At 35.8% G+C, this 19,250-nt stretch overlaps 1 protein-coding gene across 1 annotated transcript in view; it reads right to left on the minus strand.

Annotated features, from left to right (window-relative positions):
* LOC136848386 (UBX domain-containing protein 6-like) overlaps positions 1-19,250 on the minus strand; it is a 77,894-nt gene that overhangs the window by 11,734 nt on the left and 46,910 nt on the right. Inside the window, exons 5-9 of the mRNA XM_067120680.1 lie at positions 16,208-16,303; positions 11,084-11,227; positions 4,534-4,734; positions 1,857-1,941; positions 900-978 (exon numbers count right to left, since the gene is read on the minus strand). Of these exons, the coding sequence (XP_066976781.1) occupies positions 900-978; positions 1,857-1,941; positions 4,534-4,734; positions 11,084-11,227; positions 16,208-16,281 (583 nt within the window). The 5' untranslated portion in view covers positions 16,282-16,303. The remainder of the gene's footprint in view (positions 1-899; positions 979-1,856; positions 1,942-4,533; positions 4,735-11,083; positions 11,228-16,207; positions 16,304-19,250) is intronic.

The raw sequence follows: 19,250 nt of genomic DNA on the forward strand, positions 1-19,250 counted from the left end.
TTTATCAGACACAAGAGGGTGGCTACCCAGACCTCCAGGGAAAGACTGAGCCACCACCTTGTTTTCACTCTAAAACATTCACAAACTGGTTTCTTTTCAATAACTGGAACATAAACCAAATGGAGACAGACTTTACTTTTCATTCTAAACAACTAAGAATTTGTTCTCACACTCAAACAAGTTTGAATACACCTACCTCTAAATTTTTGCAGCATAATAGGGTCTTCAACAATCAGTGGCCAAATAATCAGTCTTCACTGTACAATGAACAGAAACTCACAAAGCAAGTATACAGCTTGTATTTCTTAAACCAAAGACGAGACTCTGAAGGTACTAGGTACTGACTACATATAACTACTTCAAGACTGAAGTGCATTAGGAAGATCATATTACAAATCACGAAAGCTGCTGCATGTTGTGATGTCTCAAGGTTGAAAAACAGTTAGAACTCACAGCCAAGATCAATTGAGCAAGTGATGAGAAGGGGAGAGCAGCAGTTAGTCATGAATGGGTATTAGAAATGTCAGCAACAGAAGATTAAAAAATCATGGACATAGTGGAGTATGTGGAACTTTAAAGATTTCAAAATAGAATGAGCCAAAAGTGCACAAGACAAAAAGAGAATGTGGAGAGATTCATTGTGTTTGTCTGGCATCCATCATGGTTTCACAAACGTAATAATGTTGATGACATGATCGCAAGTGAAAACTAAATATTCCCAGTCTTTACCTCTACAAAATTAAAACATAATAATTTGAAGATATATAAATTTAATAAACTTACTCAAAACTTCTTGTGTGTCATTGAAAGGAAGCTCTTTATAGAGAACCCAGCAGCTTCTAAGAACTCTTTGTATTTTCTACTGGTTCTATTCTCTCCTGATAAGGCACACACTTATTCAAGTGAGAATTTTTCCTCTGTTGGATTTGATAAAATATTTTCTATATATTTACTGAGTGTTTCTATGCATATATTCACCTGCACAAGAGGAAGCCAAAAGGCACAAATACTTTAAACAAGTAAGTTTTTTTACACTTTCTGGTCAAATATGATCGCTAAAATATTTAATTTTGTTTTGTTTACACTTGAGACATAAAAATTTTCATACCTTTACTCAACTGGGAGAAAATAACACTACTGTAGTATAAAATCATTCTTATATATATATATACCCTATATTATTAACCTTTTTCAGTGACCAAATTCTACTTAAATCTACCACAATATAGATCATCCTCAAATTATTTAAAGGTACATTCTAATTATTTTTAGTCAGATACTAGGTATTAAGGGAAGTATTTGAACTATCATGACAGTTATGAAAAGTAACAGACAACATTCTCTTAAAATGTAGATGCTGATGTTCAGGGAAAAATGCCTAAATAATTACATGATTCAAAGATGTTTCTGAATTTAGGCTTCTATGTTTATCTTTTAATAATGAAAAGAAGACTTATGCTGTCATTTCAAAACACATGACCATTTCATTCTCTACTTATGAACCTTTCTAACAGTGAGTTTTCAGACAATGCAATTCTTGACCCTTCACCTTCTCTGTTATATTCAACAATCACATCAAGGACATGTACAAGCATATATGGGTAGAAAACCATCAATTGGATCAAGAGGATAGTCTGAACCTTTCTGAATAGAATAGTGCTGAAACTAGTGAGTCTTGAACACTTATGGCATTTGAATATGTGACAAACTCTTTCCCAAGATTCCAATTTCTTGAGAATAGCAGGATGTTGAAGCAAACTTAAAACAAAAATACAGGGGCCTTGTAATGTTCTGTCAAAGTGCTTTCATCAGCATCTGTGAAGGACAAATGGAAAATACAAAGTTATAATCATTACCTTTTCTTTATTTTTATTTACATAAGTGTGATGATAAGGCAGGAAGAAACACCCTGTCTTCTTCGGATTTAAGCAATAGAAATTCCTTTGATCTCCAGTTTAATTTCATTGTAGGTAAATATTCATCCTAAGAAATAGCATGAATCTGATGCCTTCTTTTAGAAAAACATGCGATATCAAACATGAATTCATCAACAATGCTCACCTAACTACTTGATAGGTTTATCCTTTACCCTTTTAAACTTTCATTACATTTACATGGCCAAAGATACGAAATATTTCATTTAGTAAACATATCAAATACAAAGCCTTGTTGTGTCATTGCTATGGCCACATTCTATAGTTTGAAATTTGATAATTATTTCTTTTAGCAATAAAATCTAAAAGTAATACAAAGAAATATCTTATGAGTGACTGATAATAAATATACAAAATAAAGAAATTAGTGATTTAATTTATCAATCACATTTGGAAGGAATAAAATCCAAAATAAAGAAGGACCTGATGTCATACATCGGGCACTAAAGGAATAAAAACAATGAAAGCCAGTCATACATCATTTGAAGATTTAATCATTCCAGAAAGCTATCCTTTGTGTCTGAATTGTCCTTGTAACCAAGCAGAAATTTAACCATAAGAAACAATGAGAATTTGATCAATCGTTCTAGACCACCAAAAGCACAAATATTCTAATTTGAATTTAACAAGCCTGGCACACAGAAATTACACAAAAGCCATAAAGTAAATGTTGTAGCTGCAGGAAATGCAAACTTGTTCTCATCTTTCCCGTAACTCGGGAATGTGATGGTTTATGTGGAAGGTGATACTGGGTAGTAAGGTGCATGTGTAATCATAATTGTTCACTTACACTTATTTACAAATTTGTTTTTCTGTTAAATACTATGTAAGCAATACTTTATCCATCATTCGTCAAATAAAGAGTATCAGATTTATATGGACATAATCAGGTTCTTCGTAGGACTAGTATGTATACAGTAAACCCCCCGTATTCGCAGTCTCACGATTCACTGACTCACTTATTTGCGGATTTCTCTATGGAACATAAACATGCATTATTCGCTGAAAATTCGCCCATTCACGGTATTTTTCACTGAGAAATATTCACTAATTACTGTATTTTCATCTCTTTTCACGACCAAATGCACTTTTTGTGATAAAACTATTAAAATACTTAGGTAGTGTTCGAGTTACGATAATTCGATTTTGCAATGGGGTAAGCAATTAATACCAATACGACAATATTTTAAAAATATTTTTAAATTCCGCGCAGGCACAGGCAGCAGCGTACAATCAGGCAGCAAGAGAGACCAAATTACAAAAGACCAACTTCTTTTCATCCATCTCTTTATCCCATCTTCTAGTTGAAAAAGTAAAAGAGAATGATAAAAGTATTGTTAGTAATGTTATACTCTTGCGTAAATGCATACAGCCATAAACAACCGAATGAGAAACTGTTGTTTTGCTTATAACCGAATCGGATAACAACAGCCGTTTTGCTTGTATTTCAACCATCTCACAGTAGTACACAATTACCGTAGTTACAGTACAAATGACGTTAAGTAGAATAGGACTAATATATTTTTACATTACTGTATACCCTTATTTGCTATTTTCACTTGATTTCATCATAATACAAGCTTTACATATTTGTCATTTATCAGCGTAAAAATAGCAGTAATGTGTTCTTTCATGCCCAGTAGTTTTGATTAAAATACTTTCTCTCCAATTTTAATTACGGTTGAGTTTCATCCATGTTGCCAATGCACTATAATTTATAGTCATTACCAGTTTGAACATTGTTTTCTCAGCTTCAGCTACAACTTGTAGTTTAAATTTAGCAGTATATTTCCTTGCCGATCTTTTATCCAGAGCGAATAAGAGATGAAAATTAGTGAATATTTCTCAGTGAAAAATACTGTGAATGGGTGCATTTTCAGCGATTAATGTGTGTATATATGTTCCATAGAGAAATCCACACATAGGTGAGTCCGCGAATACGGGGGATATACTGTATGTATATATCTATTTATCTATCTATCCATATATATATATATATATATATATATATATATATATATATATATATGTATTTTTTATATATATATAATATACATACAGAGAGTCCCCAGTTATCGGTGGCCTCAGTTACTGGCAATCCAGTTTTATGGCGCTTGTCTAGTGATGACGATAACTGGATTTTCGACACGGATCCCCGTTTATCGGCACTGATCCTCACTTATCAGCAGTGCCGATCCCTGGTTATCAGCACCACTAACAGGGGATTGCGCTAATATCGCTGATTTTCTGTTATTGGCAATTTTTGGGTATCATCATGCTGTCGAACGGAACCCACCCATGACTGGGGACTATCTGTATATAATGTTTTATATATATATATATATATATATATATATATATATATATATATATATATATATATATATATATATATATATATATATATATATATATATATATATATATATATATTCACTCATTTAACAGGTAGAAAAACAAAGCTGAGATAAATGAGATGTATAGTTACTGTTGGTAGTTTTGAACAAAACTCTTTGGGACTGCACACCACAGTGCTAAGTAACAGTGCAATAATGGGAAATGTGCAGATGTAGGCAGAGCAGTTGAAAAGAGAGATTACTGTGAAACAAAATACTCAAACCAACCAAGAAGAGGACAATAAAAGTAGACGCCCTGGACAGCTAACACAGCAGCACTGTCACACTCCACTTCCTTGGGTCTGAAATCTTCAGCACCAGACTCAGAAATTTTAAACTGTTCCAATGCCTTTCTCTCAGCCTCTATTTCCCGTCTAGCTTGAGCTTTAATAGCATGCTGGGTCCTGAAAATTGAGCACATTGGAAAGTTATAATCTTGCTTATTAGATTTTAGCATCCTGAAAACTTTCACCTGGAACACAATGGAAGGTTAAAAGCTTGCTCAATGGGTCTTTAAGTATCCTGAAAATTCTCAACAGAAGCTTAAGTGTTCTTTGATAAAGGATCAAAAAGCTATAAATCAAAATTTTCCTGAAGGGATGGAGACACTGCAAAATTTTTCAGCAAATTTACAGCATCACACCCGGTGAAAATGAGGACTGAAATTAAATCTTGAAACTATATTTTTTTTGCGAGAACCTTGCCCACAACACTCCTAAATAACTGCTTTTAATGAATGCACACCACAAAAACTGTAACACCTTGAGTTCCTATGACTGATTCTATAACTGTAAAAATGCTATCAAGAGTTTGTAAGTACCTCATACTGTATGGCAACTACTAGAAATTACGAAAATTACATCAAAACAGAAGTAAGAAGTACCAATTTAGCCTGTGCCACTACAAATACTGAGAATTTTGTCACGTACTTAATACAGTGCACCGAAGTAACTTGTAAGAATTACAAAAACATCTCTGAAGACACAAAATTAAAAATTATTTTTCAGAAAAACTTATTATATGAGCAACCCCAGTAGTGCATACATGTGTGTTAGCTACCAAGGGCAACTAATGGCCAGGTACATTTATTTAAGTAAACTTTCCTAAATTGAAATAAATATTAATTGATCTTATTTACATCTGATGTTAATTTTTTCAAATTCACATAGAGTATTTATCATTATTCTCAAAAATAAATACTCTCAAATACTCAACAAAACTGATATATCATGGGCAACAAGGAAGAAATAAAAGCCTGATAGATATCTTTTTCTCTCAAAAAGTAACAGACAGTAATGGGAAATACAGAAAGAGGAGATCAGTTATCAGAAAAACAGATATATTAACAAATTTATGAATAACGAAAAGGCACGTAAAATATTAAAGTAGAAGTTGAATTGTATTAGGATAGTAACGCATTGCACCTTTGCTTGAACTTCTGAAGTTCCAATAAAGGCTGATTCACATCATATTACTATTATGAAAACAATTTAACCAGACCACTGAGCCATCAGCTTTCACAGGGCTGGCCCAAAGGATTTTGATGAAATGCCAGGTCTAGGTCAAATAGGTCATTGGGTATGATGATGAATGAATGAAATTAAAAACTGCACAAAGGCATATGCTCTCATATTGGAAAATACTCACACAATACATACATTTATACTCATATTTCCATATATACTTCCTACAAAGGTATATGGAAATTCAGAATAAGTTAAGCAACATTTTAAAGTTCAGTGTTTTAAAATTCATTAGACCCCCCCAAGGGGTTTTGTATTTTTATTATTTATTTTTATATTTCATCAATTAAATCACAGCTCCTCATGAACATTAAAATTGGTATTACTGACAATGAAGAAGATTCTGACAAAATTTCCTTCTTTGATCTACTTCCAAAATTTGATAATTGCTGCAGGTTATATTTTGGGCATTCACACAATACATGCTTGACTGTTATCAACACTTTGTAATCTGCTCTCTCTCTCTCTCTCTCTCTCTCTCTCTCTGTGATATGATGAACTCCATTTTCCAATGCTGGATTTTATCTGTTTTAATTTATTACTTTCAGGTTCGTCATTCCATATATTTTGCTATTTGCTTACAATGATTGTTTTTATATATCTTATATATAGTCACTAACAGGGATGTTTACATTAGTTCTTGTCATGTGGACTGCTTCTTTAGCTGCTTTATCAGCCTCTTTATTTCCGTTAATCCCTACATGGGCAGGGATCCAACAGATTTCTATATTTTTTCCATTGTTATACAATTTATGGAGTGAAAACTTCATTTGTTGTACAATATTATTTTTTGGATTGTAACTTTGAATGGCTTCTATAGCGCTTCTGAGTTGCTATAAATCACAGAATTATTAAATGAGGCTTCTTTAATTACTTTTATGGCTGATGCTATTGCACATAACTCAGCTGTAAATAATGAGGCATTATCTGGTAGAGAAAACTGATACATTTTTTCTTGGGATACTGCAGCATTCCCCACTCCGTATTGTAACTTAAGATTCATTGGTGTATATTGCATAATGTGGACCTTTTGCATTATATGTTCTACTGAATGTTGTCTATGGTGTTCTGGGGTATATGAATAACTTTTTGATAAATACTTTAAGTGCATGCAAATTCTCATTTTATTCACAGTTTAAGGAGAAGGTCATTTTACTGTTAAAGGTAATTGTATATTTATATTCAGCGACTCAAACAGTCTTCTAGCTCTGACTGGGAAAGGAGGTGGATGACTGTTTATAAACACATCTCTTAATCCAAATAATTTCTGGGTTGGATAATCACTTGTCTGAATTCTTAGGGCTCTCATCATTGTTACCAGTTCGAGAGAGAGTTCATCACATTCAACTTGCAAAAATGAACATATTCTAAGGCCTTCATTATGAACTGGGTCTAACGTTTTCAGCATTGCATCTGATGCTGAGCCATATATTTCGCTTCCATAGTCAACGATAGACAGCACTGTTGCTTTATACAGTACAATAAGGGTATGTCTATCAGTTCCCCAAATAGCGTTCGATAGTTTTTTAATTAGATTTAATGCTAATTTATATTTTGATTTATTGCAAGTTATGTGGGTTTTCCAGTTCAACTGAGTATCAAATACTAATCCCAAAAATTTTGCTATTTGGCTAATTAGTATACAATGGTTTCTGATTTTTAAATCTATTTCTTCACCCTTTTTCCATCTTTTATTTTTATAAAACATGATTGCTTGAGTTTTATCTATGGAAAATTTAAAGCCTACAGATGAGGACCATTCATCTCTTTTTATTATGCTTTTATTAATGATTCGTTCTGCATGTTTCATTCAAGATGCTGAATAATATATGGCAAAATCATCCATATACAAGTTACTTTTAATTCCTATAGGTAGATTTTTACTGATATCATTTATTGCTAAAGTAAACAGCGTGCCACTAAGGACGCTTCCCTGTGGAACACCATTTTCAAGTGGAAATGTACTTGACAATACCTCATCAATTCTCACTTGAAAAGTGTGATTTGTCGGAAAGTTTTGGATAAACCTGGGTAAATGTCCATGGATGCTGTTTTTAAGTAACGTTTTTAATATCGCATATCTCCATGTAGTATCATATGCCTTTTCAATGTCAAAAAAGACGGCTATAGCAATTTGTTTTCGTTCAAATCCTCTTTGTATACAGTCTTCTAAGTTAGACAGAGAATCCAATGTAGATCTGTTACACTGTGACCCAAACTGAGTGGGAGTCAAAATTTTATTTTCACGAATGTGCCATGTTAGTCAAGCATTTACCATTTTCTCTAGTAATTTGCATAAGAAACTTGTTAAAGAAATTGGTCTGTAATTGTTTACATTACTGGGACCCTTTCCAGGTTTGGGGATATGAGTAATTTTAGCTTTACACCACTCATCAGGAAATAAATTTCGAAACCATAAATGATTATATAACTCTGCTAAGTATGACTTTGCCAAAGATGCTAAGTGGCAGATCATTTCAAAACAAATACTGTCACCTCCAGGAGCAGGCAGATTTATTGCTATTCAAGAGAGTATATTCCAACTCTTCCATATCAAATTTTCTATTATAATATATATCTTCTATTGTTCAAAACTTATTGTTATCAATAATTCTATATTTTTCTTTGTGCGGAAGTGTTCATCTAAATTATTATCACTACTTGCACTTGCCAAGTTTTCCCCTATTACATTACTTATTTCTTTTGGATCAATTATTCTTTTCCCATCTTTCAATATGGCATGTCTAGGTGGTTTAACATGGGAACTAGTTATTTTCCTGACACATACTTCCTCCATGAAATGATTTGTCCTTGAATTACTTCTTTTTTAGTTTTGCAGATAACTTGTTGTAGAGAGGTTTTAATGTATCAATTTCTAGTAATACAGTCATTTTTTGTAAAGTTCCTTATAATATCGGTAGTTTGATTTATTTTGTTGAATTTTTTTTTATTTAAATTATAACTATTTGTCTCCCTAATGAGTGTTTTATTTTGATTAATTCTATTAGCTTATCAGACCACCATGGAACATTATGTTTTGTTGGATGAGGTTTTGATTTTGGTACTGCATTATCAGCGGCATTTTTAATGAAATCAACAAGAAATCTATTAGTTTCATTATGGTCATTTAAATATTCAAATGCTGGGATATTCTTAGTGTGCATTTCATATCTCTCCCAATATGCTTTATAAATGTTATATTAAGGGACACGTTTTACAGGATAATTTTGTAATGAGGAAATTAATATTGGGAAATGCTCACTGGTGTGCAAGTCATCAATTGTATTCCACTCTAATCCTTCTACTATATTTGAGGTACACAGAGCTAAATCTATGCATGGCCTTACAATTCCTCACAGTCAGATTCCGAGGTAGAGTCTTTTAGGCCATGGCAATCAGTAGGAGACAAAGAATTCAACAGTCTCTATGTGAGCATTTAGAGGCGTTTCTAATATTTTCCTATTTCTTGGCCATTGTGATCAAAAGTTATGTACAGTATCAACCAAGTCTGCACTGCAATATGTGGAACACAAAAGTTGTTATGACTACCACAAACCATTACAACTTGGACCTCATGGTAACCATATTCATATAGTCTTATGGGAAGCTGGGTACTCATTCCTAATAAATGCAGCCTTCCCCCTTACCATAGGAATGACATTATGTTTTAAGATGTAATGGTTTCTTGAAGCTTGGAATGAGAGGCCTGGAAAACCTTATTTGAGAAACCAAAGTTTGTGTTCATAATACAGTATCACTCTCTCTGAAGGCCACTGTAAGATTATCATCATACAATCCACAAATTTCTACAGTACACCACATAACACTTGTGAGGTCTAGAATGCATGGGTCAATGATTTTGCTTAACATTTCCAGCCTGTGTAGGAATAAAAATCAATAAAAATATTTTAATGTTAAAAAACAAACCTATCAATAATGAAAACAACACTATTATAAACATAAATATGTATTCAAATGATAATCAGAATAGATGTGAACAATAATAAAATACTGAGAGAAAATGTTCAACATGGCAGAGCCAACATACCATGCAAGCAATGGTACTCTCCACAATAGTCACTTCAACTGAATGAAGGACAATAGTTTTGAAAATGAAGATCAAAGATGAAGGTACAGAAGAGACAAAGATAAGACAACCTCTTGATAAACCACCAGGCATCCTGCTCAACAATCCATTCAAAATATTCAGGGGGAAGAGAAAACTGACTGAGAAGTCTGCATGAGTGTAACCTCAAGCAAGAGAACTCCAATTCAAGACAGTGGAATGCCATGGTACAGAGGCTCTGGCACTGTCCAAGACTAGAGGACAATAATTTGATTTTTGGGTGGAATTCTCCTGGAAGGGCTGCTTGCCATGGCTGACGACTCTCTTCACCTTACACATGAGAACAAGAAGTATGGTATCGGTGTTGTCAAATGCATGAGGAAAGAAGGGAATCTGTAATGAATAAGCCACACAATTCAGTATGTGTAGGCAAAGGACAAGGACCATACCTGGAGAGGCTTAAACATAAGACAGTATTCTCTGGTAGATATTACTAGTACCTCTGAGGGTGGCTGGTGCCTTAGTCAACCTATCCCTAAATAAATAACAAAAGGAAGAATCCAATATAATGATCCAAAGAGGACCGATGATGTGGGCAAGAGAATATGAGATCTATTCTTATTGAGGGGTGGCCCTTACCCTCTACAAATCCAAGTGCTTCTCTTCACTATGCATTTATAAACACTCCCTTCAAGTTCCCAAAACATATGGCATATGATAGTGCATGGTATGAATTTTTCAAGTACTTAATGAAAATGGTTAACAAACAATTTTCTTTTATTAAAAGGATGTATACTTACACATGAAAAAATGCACTTACTAACAAAGCAATCAAGGTTACACATACATATTCTACACCACAGTTAATTTTTCCCCAAACAAAACATGGTAAAGACAGGGGAAAATATAGTTTGATAAATATGCTCTAATAATAATTTCTAATCCAACATTCAGAAAGCCACATCCAAAGAAGTATAACATGACGGTTTTGATTTGAACTGTCAAGACATTTAAGCCTGAGAAAAGATTTAGTTGAAAGTTTTTAAAAACACTGACCCGTGACAATTTTAAATAATGGCACACCTGATTCAAAATCACCCTAAGTATAAATTAAAAATTTCCAAATGACCAAGATTCAGAAAGATTACTCATGCAATAACTCACCAATCAACATCTGTCTTCTTAACCTGTTGCTCCAACCTAGCCAAGGCTGCTGCTCCTGCAACCTGGGCATCATGAGTTGGCATGTATCTCTGTTTTGGCAACTGCTGAGGTGCACTTGATTGATACTGGTTGGAAGATGTAAGACTGGAAAAAATACAAAAATACCATAGCATTCTCACTGTCACAATTTTTCAAGGCTTACACAAATCCCACCCTTAATAAACAGGATTGCTGATCACCCCTCAGTAATGACCTTGAATAACTGGATGATGAACACTACAATGAACATGGTGATATTCTTGAAAACTCAAAAAACTTTTGTTAAACAATAATAATTTATCATTTAATATTTTTTTTTAAATTCCCCATTAATTATACTTCCCAACATCTTTGTTCACAATCCTTTTCTTAAAATTTTTCCATTTCTCATAGATACTGTCTACTAATGACCTACAATCTAAAGGCAATGGGAGTTCAACTGAGGACCAACAACAGGAGTACAAAACCTCGATAGGGAATGGAGGTAACCAAAGCATTCAGAACAGCCAAAGGTGACCAAAAACACAGCCCAAAGGTCTTGGAAAAATTACATGTCCCTAGGAACTTATTACTTGAACTGATACTACTCAGAAAAAGGAATTGGATATAAGCAATGCAAGAATATCAACAGGTTATTGTGCACAACAACTTATCACCAATGACTCACCACCACCAACTCAGCACCAGGACAACTCACCACCGGTCAACTAAACACTGGGACAACTCAATGACTTTTTCGTCAATTTTTTACAAACAAATTTAATTTCATAGAAGTCGCATTAAAGCACAGCTTTTTAGAATGGAATAAATGTAACTTATTAAGTATAAATTGTTAATACATGACAATTTTATTAAGGATCAATTTTTAACGCATGGCTTTATTTTATTAAGGATCAATTTTTAACACGACTTAAATTTTAATTTACAAATTTATTGAAAATTGTATGCTAGTTCGTTAGTTATAAATGATTTGTTTAACCAGACCTATGAACCCTTTTAGGGTTCTTCTCGGGCTAGACAAAAAAAGAGAAAAAAAAGGGGGGGGAAATTATATTTTATTTATTAATTTAATTTTGTTTAAGAAGAGAATGATATTATTGAAAAGTTATTAACTTCAGCTAGAATATCTTTTATTGGTTTATTTTGTAAATAAGTATTTCTTTCATGCTGCCATCTGGAACAGTCAATCAAGATATGTTGGACTGTTATTGGGATGTTACATCTTTCACAAGTTATTGGATTTGTGTGCGGAGTTGACATCAGATGACCACGTGTGAGTCTGGAATGTCCTATTCTGAGTCTTGTATGCAATTCCTCGCAAACATTCAGTGGGAGGTCGTTGTGAAAAAGAAGTAACAATCTGCAAAATTCTATCATCTGCCCTCATATACTTCTTCAATTTAGGGGGAGGGAGATGACGACCGATTAACTGCTCTAAAAATGTATCTCGGTTTCTTTGCACCTTCTGCAGCCCCTTAATGAATCCTCCATGTTGTGGGGTGCTCTGTCCCCAGCTCTGTTTGCAGTCTTCAATTTACTGCTTTAGCATGATTATTTGTCCGATCTTCCTTGACATTTAAATGCCAATCTCTTTGTTCCGGGGACCAGGTCACTGAAATTTCCTTACTCCCCAACAGAGCTCCCAAACCTAGGTTCGACACGTCTGAGAGGAAGTCTAGGTTGGGGTTCAACGGAAAGGAAGGATTTCCCTTGCAGCAAACTTCCTTCTAAGCTCCACCAATACAGATCCTCTTTGATCTCTGGAGCCACTCAGAACATGAGAGAGTCTGGGTATTTATTCCTGTTCCACCTGATTCTTAAGAAGAATTGGAGAGGTCTCATATGAAGCCCGCCCAGAAGTATGAATTGTTATTGTTCTATGGACGATAACATCCCCAGAAAACTCATCCATTCATTGGCGGAGCATTGGTCCAGAAGAAGAAATCTGCGTACTATCTTGAGTCAAGACTCTATTCTCTTCCGTGAGGGAAAAACCTGAAAACTCCGAGAGTCTATTATCATCCCTAAATAAAGAATCTGTTGTGATGGAATCAACCGAGATTTTAGAAAGCTGATCATCAATCTCAGCTCCTGGGCTAGGAGAAGAGTCTTTTGAAGGTCCTCCGAACATTTTTCTTTTGACTGAGCCCGAAGTAGCCATCGTGCGAGTAAAGGGAGTGAGAACTCTGGTAAACACTCGCGGCGTCGTCAATAACCTGAAACATAAGAGCGTTGAACTGGAACACTTTGTTCCCAAACACGTACTTCCTCGATTCCCGATGTATCGGAACGTGGAAGCATGAGTCCTGCATATCTATTGATGTCATCCAGTCTCCCTGGTGAATGGATGACATGACAGTTCAATTTGTCTCCATCTTGAATTTTGTCTTTTGTAGGAAGACAATCAATGTGCTGTGATGTCCAGGACAGGGCTCCAGCCCCCTGAAGCTTTGGGGACCACAAAAAGATGATTGCAGAACCCCGGGGAGTCCACATTCTCTACTAATTCTATTGCCCCTTTCTTGAGAAGGGACGACACTTCCTCTGAGAGGGCCAAAGACTTCTTCAAGCCTTTGGAGTGAGCTGACAATGTTATTGGAGAGCTGCTTAAAGGTGGCTTTTCTCTGAAGGGGAATAGAATAGACTTCCCCAGTATGTTGACAATCCAGGGATCTGCCCCCCCTTTCTCTCCACTTCTCCCAGAAGAGAAGGAGCCTGTGTCCTAAAGAAGTTCGGAGGACGAAATCCTCACTTGCGACAGACAGTGCAGCCTGAGGATCTCTTAATGGCTCTGGAGGCGAGCCTGCCAGAACAACGGGATCTAGAAAAAGATCTTTGTCTGCTACCATGAAAGGGCTGAGTCTGCAGTGGGGAGCTGTCCTGGAGGCATGAGTGGGCATCTCTTTAGGCCGCAAAGAGGACTGGGCAAGATGATCTTGCGTATTCTTCTTCTGAAGATCTGAAGAAATCTCCATAAATTGTAGCCTGTAGGAGCAGGTGATGACAATCCAGTGGTGGAAACAGAAGGGCTGACGTCTGTGAGGGAGTCACTCCCTTAAAGGTGTAGGAGCACCACAGTTCTCTCTTTTTTAAGACCCCCATTATGTACAGGGAAGCTAGCTCTTGGGAACCATCCCTGATCCCTTTATCGATACACGAGAGGATCCCCCAGCCAATCAGAGGCACTTTCTTCAGGAATAGCAGAGCAGTCCTAAAGCTTAAGGGCTAGAGAGCCCACCACCCAATCAAGAAAACTCAAAACTTCAAACACCTTAAACAAGTTTTTGAGAAGATGTGAGAGCTCCATTGAACTGAACATGATCTTTGCTGAAGCAAAAGCAGATCTACGAGAGGATCAATCAGCCTGGAGAAGTCCCCCTGGGAGGAGGCACCAACTTCCAGAGAAGGAGCTTCCTCAGTGGCATAAGAGAGCTGTCTCCTCTTAGACAATCTAGAAGGAGGGAAGCTGAAGATGGCTCTACCTTGTTCCCTCTTCTCTGCTAGCCATCCCTCAATATCACTGAAGGCTTTCTTAGCAGAAGGAAGCACCAACTTAGGCAGTCTCGAAGAATCAGAAGACTATGACTCCATAAGAAAAGCAGATGCAGGCGAAGGAGCTACAGGCAAAAAGAAATTCAGGAAGGTAGCAAGAAGATACCTTAGCATCGATGCATAAGCTGAAGGACGAGCATCTTGAGCAATAACCTCTTCTTCCACGTCCGAGGATACAAGAGACAAAACTAAGTCTGTACGTTGGGGGGTCGAGGGAGCGTTCTTTAACAAGCTCAAAATACTGTAGAGCTTGCTTTGAATCAGGTCTACCACGGAGGGCACTTGCTTGCTAAAAGAGGGTAAAGCCTGAAGCGTAGGAGTCTGAGGCATAGAAGCATGCCCAACTGCTCAAGAAACATTAACAGCAGTAGGAGTCAAAGCGTCCGCGGCAGAAGCACGGCAAACGGAGTAGAGCGGGTTCTCTGGTGCCAATGGAAGTTTGGGTGCCAGAGGGAGCTCGGGCGCCAGTAGGCGCTTCATCTTAGTTGGTGATCCATGAATCATTGAGTGGACATGCGAAGGCGGGTGCATCAGATGATTGAGAAGGGAAAAAACATTGAGCTTACCCAAGAGGCCCAAGGAGGGCCACAACTGCCTGAGCCGCTTGTCCACTGTTGCACATGGGAAGAGAGTTGACTTTAAGTAAGGTTCTTCCTTATGCCCCAGGAATGATTGTCCCCCAGAAGAAAGCTCTTCCTCAAAGCAAACTGAGGCCCTAGGTGAGATGCTGGGCAGGACGTACTCCCCTCCTTGATAACTCTACCGAATGCTCAGTTGGAGTCAGCGATGGGGAAACTACTCCCTTAGGATTAGCAACAGGGATGAGGAGTTTGGCAGGTGGAAGAAAAGTACTAAAGAGGTCTTTTGGTGTTACCAGCGGAGTATTACAATCCAATAACCCTGGGGAGAGCTCCTTCTCTTTATCCTTTTTCTTAGCAAACCTCACCCACAGGACATGAGGGTCTACCTCTATGGAAGAGAGGAACCTGTCACAGGGCCTGAAAAGCTGAGATTTCCTCAAAGAGGCAGAAAGCCGCAATGATTGAGGGGTCTGGCTCATAATTCTTTATTAGACAAAACTCACCAACCATAAAAAAACCTAAGAAATACTCATAAAGCATAAAGAGAAAGTAAACACCCAGTCAGGCAGAGAGTCAGTACAATGGTGGCTGGAAACAAAGTGGAGTGCATATCAACAGGTGCGCAAGGCTTCCCCCTACCTGTTGATAGTTAACAACCTTGTCTGACAGTTAAACGGCTGTTCCAGCTTGCATTCACAAGAACGATGGTTTGTACTTGTGTAGGACAAATGAAAATTATTACACTGGAAGTAGTTTTAAGGAAACAATATAATACCCATTTATTTCATTAACTCTTGCAAAACTACATAAGTTTTATCAGGCATCTAAAATTTCTGCTATACATACTGTATCTTTAATAATATTTAATACCTTTTACACAGGCAACAATATTAACCAAAAACAATGGCACTATCAAAATTATATTACATTTATAAAATTATCAATCTCTCACCTCTGGCCTGGTCCTGCTTTCTTGAACTTAGCATCCTTTACCTTTCTGTCAAAGAATTTCTTTATACTATCCATATTTCTACCCACGAGTAAGTACCTGGGGGAAAAATAAAAGTATCAGTTTCTTGACTTGGCAACAGTTGAATCTTTTAGCCCCTGTACACAAGTACATAATGCATTTTTAATGGCAAAGGCTTTGTGAGAAGACTGACTGAATATTCATATTTAAACAAATTTAATTATCATAAACTTATCCTTACATATCAAAGTTAAACAGTAATCATTTTTAAACTGTTGAGAGCCTTTACATATTTGTTTAAAAGCAATCTGTTCATTTACAACAACCTTCATTTGAGGCCTTCACAAATCATAACCACATGATTCTTGATTTAGAAGACTGTCTGCTGGCCGGAAAGGCACAGTGGATGTTGCCACATGGATCCTTAGGTTTCAGGCAGGTATCATCACCACTTTTCATGTCTGGCTTGCTGACAAGAAGTACTTTCTTTCTAAACTTAGCCATCCTTATATTTCATTATGTATTTAAATCTATGTCTTTATTCACACACATTACTTTTCTATCTCAATTTTTTTTTGAAAATGGTGAAAATCCTGTCAAAATTCAACTTCCCAAATGTAAACTTTGTTTTCAGAGGGAGGGGTTTTTGTGCCTTGCTATGCCAGAGGATTGTGCAGTATCTTACTGGAACATGGTAATGCAAATACAGTTTTCTGTTGCTTTGAGAAGAAAATGATGCCTCTGTTTGATCAGTGTAATGCTTTCCAGTTCTCTACTTTTATTGGTATTTAATAATCTATTTCAGTATTTAATGATTAACAAGCGTTAGATTGATTATCAATGAGTAATTCTATACAATCTTGATTTTCTTGCTAATATGAGCACAGTCAACCCCCCTTATTCACAGGGGTACCACAACCAACCGTGAATACTGAAAACCTGCGGTATATTGGAACCCCCTCTAAAACCGCTGATAACTGCCTATTTTAATGGTTCAAACATCAAAGACCCCCTCTGAAAATGCTTATAACTGCCTATTTTAATAGTTCAAACACCAAATATACTTTCAACTATCATCCTACAAGAATTTAATATTTTATTATTTCAATATCACTTCAATATCATTCCAATACATGTCATTTCTGAGCTGTGTAGCTATAAAGAGGTGTGAGAAAACGGTTTAAGGAGCTGTAAAGTAGCCATCTGGAGGTTCTATATAATGAGGTCCATAATATGGGAGGGTTTATAACGAGGTCCCTCCTCTATGCAGAGGGGGAGAAAACTGGTTTATTACCAGTCAAAAGCTTAAAAACATATATATATATATATATATATATATATATATATATATATATATATATATATATATATATATATATATATATATATATATATATATATATATATATATATATATATATATATATATATATATATATATATATATATATATATATATATATATATATATATATATATATATATATATATATATATATATATATATATATATATATATATATAATATATATATATATATATATATATATATATATATATATATTTATATATATATATATATATATATATATATATATATATATATATATATATATATATATATATATATATATATATATATATATATATATATATATATATATATATATATATATATATATATATATATATATATATATATATATATATATATATATATATATATATATATATATATATATATATATATATATTATTATTATTAAGAATATTACCTCCTATGCCACATTCTTTTGCACTAAATTTAAAGTAAAAGGACTAAAGTAATTCAACTAGGCAAATTTAGTATGATTCACTGAGAAATTCGCCCCTAAACCTCTTCCCCCACGGCCTGGGGGGGGGGGCTTTTTAATCTTTCCTTGCCCACCGTGCTGTCAAAACTCCTTAATTCCGTGTGCAAATTCCTGCCAGGATTAATCCTCGCTCGAGGCTGGTCAGAGGGTGGATGGACTGCATGCGCTCCGCCATTTTGAATTTGAACCCATGCGGCCCACTGATCCCAATTGGGGCAGAGTGATCACAACGCCATCTGGAAGGGAAAGCTGTAACTTCCGCTGCTATAAAAGAGCCCAGGAAGCGACGCCCGGCCTTAGAATTGTCGACGTGGACACAGAGAACAAGGCTCCATCCCTGTAGGACATGTGGCTGGCAGAAAAGTAACTTTTATTGTGCATTTATTCGCTCCTTTGCTGGCCCCCCAAGGGGGAGAGAACTTCTGCTCTTAGAAGCAAGGTAGCGTACCAGGAATTTAAGGTTTTCTTTAGCCACGACCCTTGTTATTCTACGACTGTATTTCCTTTCACTTCATAGTGCGATATACAGTAATCACAGTGAGACCAGTATTGCTTATATTTTGGTGCTGTTTAATTTGCAAGTCATTCACGAGAAGAGTAACATAATCGTTTGATGTTCGAGTCACAGAATCGAGTTCAAGTTGGCATCTTTTATGCAATTCCTCAATTTCCCCATTCTCTGTGCTAGAGTCGGTTTATTAACTGTAAGTGTTTGATTACAGGTTAGGAGTTTCCACTGTGGATTTGTGTTATCACCAGTGTGCGTAGCAGCCCCCTTACTTGTTTTCAACAACTTTGGTGCAGGCAACCCATTAATATTCCCCCCTGGAATTTACTGTCATTTGCTTTGCCTCATTTCTCCAGAATTACGCTACCACTCTTCTGATGTTTCTTTTGTAAATATAGTGAATTAAGTTAACCCCAGAGTTTATCTAAACACTTTTCACCCTTGCAGTAGCCCTTCAGACATTTTTGTTACTTGTAATTTTAGCTGTGCCCAAGGCCAGAGCCCAGACTTTCTGTTATCTAAGGTAAGTTGTGCATCACCCTAGTATACCCCATTGATTCTAGCAAAACTGCAGCTTTAAAATTAGAAAAATATATATATACAGGTTGACCATCACTAATCCGGCATCACTGGGACCTGGAGGGTGCCGGATTAGCCATTTTGC

Source organism: Macrobrachium rosenbergii, chromosome 19, assembly GCF_040412425.1.
Source record: "Macrobrachium rosenbergii isolate ZJJX-2024 chromosome 19, ASM4041242v1, whole genome shotgun sequence".
Lineage (NCBI taxonomy): Eukaryota > Metazoa > Arthropoda > Malacostraca > Decapoda > Palaemonidae > Macrobrachium > Macrobrachium rosenbergii.